The sequence below is a fragment of the Oryctolagus cuniculus genome, chromosome 6 (assembly GCF_051225735.1).
Source record: "Oryctolagus cuniculus isolate XC-2025 breed Fujian yellow rabbit chromosome 6, ASM5122573v1, whole genome shotgun sequence".
In the NCBI taxonomy this organism is placed as follows: Eukaryota; Metazoa; Chordata; class Mammalia; order Lagomorpha; family Leporidae; genus Oryctolagus; species Oryctolagus cuniculus.
In genome coordinates, this window is record NC_142872.1 from 23,801,929 (window position 1) to 23,810,979 (window position 9,051).

Sequence of the window (9,051 nt, forward strand, 5' to 3'; positions counted from 1 at the left end):
CACCTCTGCTCCAGAAGCACGCTTTTAAAAACAAAGCTGCTGCTGCCTGCAGTGTAGGCATCCCATATGGATGTCAGTTCAAGACCCAGCTGCTCCACTTTCAAAACAGCTCTCTGCTATGGCCTGGGAAAGCAGAAGATGGTCCAAGTGCTTGGGCCCCTGAACCCACGTGGTAGACCCAGAAGAAGCTCCTGGCTCCTGGCTTCAGATCAACTCAGCTCTGCCCACTGTGGTCATTTGGGCAGTGAACCAGCAGATAAAAGACCTCTCTCTCTCCAACTCTGCCTTTCAGATAAATAAATCTTAAAAATAAATAAATAAAAACCTTCCTCTTCCTAGTTCAACTCAGATATTGCTTGTATATAAGAACACAGGCTGAGGGCTTTTCCAGACAAGACTAATAATGATAAATGAATGAAAAAAAAATGGAAATGAAACAAACGGGTCAAAGCAGAAAGTAAAGAGTCAACTCTTCACATGTAATTCTACCTCTCTCTCCTTAGCACCCATGATAAAGACCCCACCACCTTCCCAACCCAAGCTGTCTCCTGGACTTTCTAGCTTGTCTTTCAAACCACATGAATGGCACTAACACACAGAAATTAATTCCAATGAGAGCAGAGCAAACACCTGCTGCCATAAGCCAGAAACACCAGCCTGGTGAAGTCATCCTCCAGGATCCACTCTTTCCATGGCATGAGTTTCAAGCCTTTTTAAAAAATTTATCTCAAAGTCAGAATTAGAGAGGGAGCAACAGGGAGGTCTTCCATCCACTGTATACTCAAGAGAAAATAATAACCAAGGCTGAGCCAGGCCAAAGCCAGGAGCTTCATCTGGGTCTCCCGTCTGGGTGGCCCAAGTATTTCAGCCATCTTCTACTGCTTTTGCCAGGCCACTAGAAGGGAGCTGGATTAGAAGTCGATCAGCTGGTACATGAACTGATACCAATATGGGATTTCAGCATTGCAGGCAGCAGTTTTACCTGTTATGCTGCAATTCCAGCTTCAGACTGTGAAGTTTTAAAGATAAAGAAATCTTGGCCCCAGATGGAAAAAACAGAAAGCACTGAGGACCTGTTTGAAAACTATGGCCATTCATCTCTTCTGTGCTTCCTCATTAAGTTACCCTAAAACTGCAGTACTGCTCATGCCAGGGCGATCAAGAAACACACATGCACACGACTGTGAAAGTTATGAGTATGAAAAGAGCACTGGCCGGCACCGCGGCTCAACAGGCTAATCCTCAACCTTGCGGTGCCGGCACACCGGGTTCTAGTTCCGGTTGGGGCGCCGGATTCTGTCCCGGTTGTCCCTCTTCCAGGCCAGCTCTCTGCTGTGGCCAGGGAAGGCAGTGGAGGATGGCCCAAGTGCTTGGGCCCTGCACCCCATGGGAGACCAGGAGAAGCACCTGGCTCCTGCCTTCGGATCAGCGCGGTGTGCCAGCCGCAGTGCGCTGGCCGCAGCGGCCACTGGAGGGTGAACCAACGGCAAAAAGGAAGACCTTTCTCTGTCTCTCTCACTATCCACTTTGCCTGTCCAAAAAAAAAAAAAAAAGAGCACTTCATAATCTGCAGTGAACAATACGTAAGCCAGTTATACTTTATTACAATATTTTCAGAGCTCAGTCTTGAGATCATTATTTATGCCATCTGAGAATACACAGAAAATGACCCAGGGTTTTCATCTCACCAGTCTCATGTTAGGGGTAAATGTAGTTAGCCACATCCCAAAGTGAAGAATAATCAGTTTCCACAACAAAGTGGAAGAACAGTAAAAGACATGAAAAGGAAGCTTTCAAGCAACTAATAATGCTTCATTTTATAATAATGATCCTACAATTCAGCTTGGTCCCAATTCTCCTTTGTCTTGGAGTTTCTTCTGCATCTCCCAGATAGGTGCAGGGTCCCAAGTGCTGCATTCCCAGGCCATTAGTGGGCAGCTGGATCAGAAGTGGAACAGCCAGGACTCACACCAGAGTTCCTATGGGATTCTGGTGTTGCAGATGGCGGCTTAGCCCATTGCATAACAATGCCAGTTTCAGCATTTTTTTAAAAAAGATTTATTTATCTGAAAGGGAGACAGGGATTTTCCATTCAGTGGTTCACTTCATAAATGGCCTCCAAGACCATGGCTGGGGCAGGCCAAAGTTGGGAGCCAGGAACACCATCCCAGTCTCCCAAATGAGTGGCATGGGCCCAAGCATCTGGGCCATCATCTTCTGCTTTCCTAGGTACATTAGCAAGGAGCTGGAATGGAAGAGCAGTAGGACTTGAACTGGCACTGTGTGTGGAATCATGGCATCGCAGTTTAACCACTGCACAACAATACCTACTGCGATGTCTTTCTTTATCAACACTACATTTCTGGGAAGCAATAAGAGAACACTGGAAATGAAATCCATAAACCTAGACAATCTGCAGTCAAGTTACTTTACTTTTCTGAGTCTTTGCTTTCTAACAACTGAGAACAATAGCTGTGAAAAGTATGATCAAAGTAGAATTCTCTAACATGCTTCCCCACCAATCCTCAACACTCAAATTAATTCTACGGATATGAGCCAGTCTTTTAAATTAAACACAAACACTCACACAAATGCTACCCATTTCAAGTAAGAATTTAGTTTTGATCAAATCTTTTCTAGCTCATCTAATGAGAAAGAAACAGTTTGCTTTTCCCATGCCCATGTAACAAATGTTAAAACTAAACGAAGACTTAATGACCACAATTTATTTATAGCACTTGTACAGCAATGGAAAACAGCATACCTAGGCAAACAACTCCTTTGGAAAAAAACCTGGCTATCAAACAACATTCTCTACATGTTTAATAAGACTTGAAAGCACAAAAATAAAAATTATACCCACTTTAAAACACTGCTAAGGTCACTGCTTCTTGTAGTGCATATAAAATCATGTGGATACTACTTCTTTCAATTTTTAGACAGAAACATACCAGGCCAATTATTGATACAAGAGGACTACTGCCCAAGACACAACTGCATTCACTCACAAAGTTCTTAAGAACCAACAAATGATGATCCACTAACGACACGGTACACTGTACACACTATTAAATATTAAGATTTTTTAAAAGATTTTATTTATTTATTTGTGAGGTAGAGTTACAGACAGTGAGAAGGAGGGACACAGAGAAAGGTCTTCCTTCTGTTGGTTCACTCCCCTAATAGCCTGAAGAGCCGGAGCTGTGCCAATCTGAAGCCAGGAGCCAGGTGCTCTCCCATGTGGGTGCATGGGCCCAAGCACTTGGGCCATCTTCTGCTGCTTTCCCAGGCCACAGCAGAGAGATGCACTGAAAGAGGAGCAGCTAGGACTAGAACGGGCACCCAAATGGGATGCTGGTGCGGCCGGCGGAGGATTAATCTACTGCACCACGGCACCAGTCCCATAAATATTAAGATTTAAAATAAATCTTAATGTTACCTTTAAAAAATGTAATTAAAAATGTAATCACAAGTTCTTATGATGTACTTCTACTATTTCACTCAAAATTTCATTCTAATTAGGTAGCTTCAGGAGGCTTTTATAATCATCATTCTTTCTTAGAATTGAAGAAATTATCAATTTCTAGCAAATAATTATCCATTAAATATTTTTAAATATTCTACTATGTATTTTTAAAGAAGACTGATTTATTTATTTGAAAGGCAGATTTACAGAGAGGCAGAGGCAGAGAGAGGTCTTCCATTCACTGGTTCACTCTCCAAATAGCCAAAATGGCCAGAGCTGTGTCAATCCAAAGCCAGGAGCTTCCTCCGGGTCTCCCACAGGGGTGCAGGGGCCCAAGCACTTGGGCCATCTTCCACTGTTTTCCCAGGCCACAGCAAAGAACATGTATTCTGGTGTAACAGGTACAGCCTATGCCAGCAATGCCAGGATCCCTTATGGGCACCAGCTCAAGTCCCAGCTGCTCTAGTTCCAATCCAGCTCCCTGCTAAAGGCCTGAGAAAAGCAGCAGAACATGGCCCAATTGTCTGGGCCCCTGTTATCCATGGGGGAGACCTGGATGAAGCTCCAGGCTGGGGGCCACCCCGGTTCACTTCCCAAATGCCTCCAACAGCTAGGGCTGAACCAAGTATGCATTAAATGAAAACTAATTAAACCTTCAACAGCCTTTTTTTTTTTTTAAATCATTTGTTTGGGAGCTATTATTCAGTTTTTTTTTTTTAAGATTTACTTATTTATTTGAAAGAGTTACACAGAGAGAGGAGTCTTCCAGCTGCTGGTTCACTCCTCAATTGGCCGCCTTTGGGTCTTCCCATGAGGGCACAGGGACCCAAGGACTTGGGCCATTTTCTACTGCCTTTCCAGGCCACGGCAGAGAGCTGGATCAGAAGTGGAGCAGTGCAGTCTTGAAACCAGTGCCCATATAGGATGCTGACACTGCAGGTGGCGGCTTTACTCACTATGGTACAGCGGCAGCCTCCCTTCAACAGTCTTAAAATCACTATTTAGAAGGCAGTAACACTAGGAGTATAACTGCTTTCACCAAGAGAAACCATTGGTCATATAAACATTTTTCTTATTGTTTAAAAAGATCTATTTATTAGGGCCGGCGGAGTGGTTCAGCAGGTTAATCCACCATCTGCAGCACTGGGCATCTCACATGGGTGCTAGTTCAAGTGCAGGTGCTTGAGTCTCCGCACACATGTGGGAGACAGGAAGAAGCTGCAGGCTCCTGGCTTTGGTCTGGCCCAGCCCTGGCCATTGTGGTCATTTGGGGAGTGAACCAGCAGATGGAAGATCTCTCTCTCTAACTCTGTCTATAAATAAATAATAATCTGTATTTATTTATTTGAAAGGCAGAGAGACAGAGACAGATCTTCCATCCACTGATTCACTCTCCAGATGGCCAGGAACAGTAAGCACCTGGGCCAGGCTAAAGGGAGAAGCCAGGTCTCCCATGTGGGTGGCACGAGCCCAACCATCTTCCACTGCTTTTTCCAGGTCATTGGAAGGGAGCTGGACTGGAAGCAGAACAGCCCAGTCATGAACCAGTGCCCATATGGGACGCCACCACTGCAGGTGGCAGATTAACCCACAATGAAACAACAGCGGCTCCACCAATATTTTCTTTAAAGCCAATGACTGATTAAATAATTAAGTGGGGGGATTAGGAGGAGAGAGAGGAACACGAGCAAGTGAGCACTGCATCCACTGGCTCATTCCCCACATATGCACAACAGCCTGGCTGGCTGGGGCTCAAGGTGGAAGCCTAAAACTCAATCCAGTTCCCCCACGTGAGAGGCAATCATTTAAGCCATCATTGCTTCCTCTCAGGGTGTGTATTAGCAGGAAGCTGTAATCTGGAGCTGGAGTCAGGTGTAAAACCCAGGTACTCTGACGTTGGAAATGAGCCTCTTAAACACTAGGCCAGCCAGCGCCGGCACTCCGGGTTCTAGTCCTGGTCGGGGCGCCAGATTCTGTCCCGGTTGCTCCTCCTCCAGTCCAGCTCTCTGCTGTGGCCTGGGAGGGCAGTGGAGGATGGCCCAAGTGCCTGGGTCCTGCACCCGCATGGGAGACCAGGAGAAGCACCTGGCTCCTGGCTTCGGATCAGCACGGTGCGCCAGCCACAGTGCTGCAGTGGTCATTGGAGGGTGAACCAACGGTAAAGGAAGACCTTTCTCTTACTGTCCACTCTGCCTGTCAAAACAAACAAACAAACAAACAAAAAACACTAGGCCAAACAACCTTATCACCCACACAAATTTAGTAGTGAAAAGACAACTTGTACTGAAGATACCAAGTCATCTTCAAATTAATCTAGTTTAGATTAATATAGAGGTGAAATAGGCACAAGCATTTGGCACAGTGGCTAAGATACCAACTGGGACACCCATATACCACCTGGTTTAAGTTTCAGCTCCTCTGCTTCCAATCCAGCTTCCTGCTAATACACACCCTACGACAGAGCAGTGATGTCCCAAATACTTGGGTCCTGGTATTCCACATGGAAGACCCTGACTGAATGCTAAGTTCTAGGCTTTGGCCTGGCCCAGCTCTGGCGCCTGTGGGCATTTGGAGTGAACCAGTAAATGAGTGCTCTCTCTGCCTCTCAATGGGTGAATAAAAAGTGGGGTGGAAGTGACATCCACCAAAAATGATCTATTCTATGGAAACCTTTACATAATACCTAGCTATAAATATTTCCATCTTTCTGAATCTCAAACCTGAAATCATGGACACAACAATGGAGATCTAAGTCAATTAACGTCACAACTATGTTCCACAAAGACATGGAAAAACCATGAACACGGAGTCCATGAAGCATCAGCCCTCTCACCTTGGCACCCTCTATTACCTTCTATAGTCTGAAAAACCCCCACTACTTGCAGGCTCCATCTCCTGCTGCTCCTACCCATTCATACCTTTCTTTCCAACTCAACTCAAAGCTCCTTGACAATACAAGGACACTTCAAAAAAATTCATGGGGTCAGCACTGTGGCACAACAGGTTAAAGCCCCGGCCTTGCAGCACCAGCATCATATGGGCACCAGTTTGAGTCCCAGCTGCTCTACTTCTGATGCAGCTCTCTGCTATGCCCTGGGAAAGCAATGGAAGATGGCTCAAGTGCTTGGGATCCTGAACTCACATGGGAGACCCTGAAGCTCCTGGCTCCTGGCTTCGGACTGGTTCAGCTCCAGCTGTTGCAGCCATTTGGGGAGTGAACCAGTGGATGGAACAGCTCTCCTTCTCTGTAAATCTTTCAAATAAAATAAATTTAAAAAAAGTTTATAGAGAAAAGAATTATAAGTTTATTTGGATGCAAAAGTTTTGCCATCCATGCAGTTTTTTCGTAATAGGCATCTTTCATGAACTTTCTGAACTATCAACCTTACATCACTATTTTTTGCTGCTTTTCATGCTCCCATAAACATATGCAATCTTGGATATTCAATAAGTGCTAAAATTTTAAACACAAAGAACTAATTTCAGATGAAACTGCATAATCTCCAAAGCCCCCAGAATACATTTTAATTCCTTCTTCTATAGACAGGAAATCAAGGACTATCTGAGTGTCTGCCCCGAAGTTAACCAAAATCACTCACTTAGGAGCAGGAAGAGGACCAACTCCCAACTGCTGGTCTTCCAACTACATCCCCGTCTCCCTTCTCAGTGTTTTCTTCACAAATGACTAGTCATCCAATCACTGACTCAAAGTGCAGTCCGTAAAGTTCTGAATCTGCAGTCAGTCAAGTCATCATTTATATTAAGCTAGAAATTAAGACCTGGCAATACACATTAAGTAATTTTCAAAGTCCTATTTCTAAATCTTTAAAAAGTAAAGACTAGCCTCATATGATCTGAGAGAATTTCAAGTCAAGAAACTGGAGATTCAACACACTGGAGCCGTAGGATCCAGCTCCAGCAGATGATGTGCTTGCCCCACTATTAGTGCTCTGTTCAGGCTCGGGGAGAAATAAATCTAACTTAAATTCCGATAGTTTACAGCATGATTTGTCTGGAAACCTCCACTACATGAACCTAATGTTCACATGGAACCACAAACAAGTCAGCGTTAACAGTTCTCCAAAAACTCTTTTCACTAACACACAATGCTGGCAGTACTCCACAATTCTGTGCTAAAATGAAATGCTGTTAATTGTGCAAAGGGTAAATTTAATATGTTCGTAAGAAGATCAGTATTTTGTGTACTGTGGGAAACTTAACAAAAATTAAAAATTACGTACAGCTAATGGATACTCCGTTTCCCCAATCCCTGGGGAAAACCAAAACAGATTTTGGTAACAGAAAACACAAAATTCAATGTTATTTCGTGGACAATATTCCACTCCCAACGCTTTACGATATTTCAACCTGAAGCGCAACGTCTGGGATAAAGTGCTCACTAGCAAGTATTACTACCATTTGCAGCCCAAAACGGACAAGCATGGAACTTTTTCAACGAAGAGAGCACAAAATTCGCCGCGTTTCCAGGTTACGTTGCTCATTTTTAAAAACAAATGGCAAAACGCCAAGTATGTTAGGCTCAAGAGAAGGGTTCCTCACTGCCCGGCTTGAGTCAGCATATAAATCATAGGTTACACTGACTGGATTTCCAACCCAGAAGCTCCTTATGTAGTATGACTCACCGAATTCCCCATTTCTTCCAACTCTGAGAAAGAAGTTATACTCTGTCCCCTTAGAACTACCATGACCTTCGCAGAAATTAGGTTACAGGCTTTTTTTAAAAAAAATGCTTAAAGACACTCCTCCAAGAGGTCTCCGGGGGCAGAGCCTGGGCCGGGTGGACACTATCCCTCCCCCGGGTGGCGGTCACGCCGGGGCCTCAGGCCCTCAAGCCTGCTTCTGGGGGCTGCTGCGAGCAGCGCGGGCTCCGAGACGCCCCTCAGCGCACCACAGAGGCCCACTCCCACTCCCGGGCCACGCACCCCAGCCCGCCGACCCGGGGGCCCCAAGCCGTCCCCGGGCCTGGCCACGGGGTCTCCGCTCCTCCTGCCACCCCGCCTGGAGCCCGGGCCCGCAGGCTCCCAAGACCCGGCGTCGGGTGAACGGCGCCATTTTAGGCGGCGACGACAGCCAATCCGTGCGCGGGAGGCAGGGGGCGTCGGGTCGTCCGGGAGCCGCCGCCGGCCAGGCCAGGCCGGGCGCCGGTCGGGGAGGCTCGGCCCGGCCGGCGGCCTCCGCCATGTTGCACCCTCCTCACGGACACCGCCTCCTCGGCGGCCCCGGCAGGCCGGGCGCAGCTCACCTTCTCGCAGAGGCTCTTGACCTGGGACTCGGACAGCTGCTTGCACTCGTTCAGCTGCTCGATCCACTGGTCCAGCTCCTTGGTGAACACCTTCTCGTCCATGATGCCACCCGCCCCAACCGGCTGCCGCTCTGCGCTGCTCCCGCGCCGCCGCCCGTACACGGGCCACACGCACACGCCGCCGCCGGCTCCCGGGGGGTACTTCCTTGGCCGCTGGCGGTCGCTCGGCGCCGGCGCTGGCCGCTGGCTCTCCCCGCAGTGCTCGGCCGCCGGCCGCTGCGCCTCCTCCGCTCGCCCTAGCTCCGGAGCTCGCCTCTGTAAT

General features: G+C 47.1%; 1 protein-coding gene across 1 annotated transcript in view; it reads right to left on the reverse strand.

Annotated features, from left to right (window-relative positions):
- PPP2CA (protein phosphatase 2 catalytic subunit alpha) overlaps positions 1-9,051 on the reverse strand; it is a 28,382-nt gene extending 19,331 nt beyond the window's left edge. The window contains exon 1 of the mRNA XM_089335857.1: positions 8,730-9,051. Coding sequence (XP_089191983.1) covers positions 8,730-8,831 — 102 coding nt within the window. The 5' untranslated portion in view covers positions 8,832-9,051. The remainder of the gene's footprint in view (positions 1-8,729) is intronic.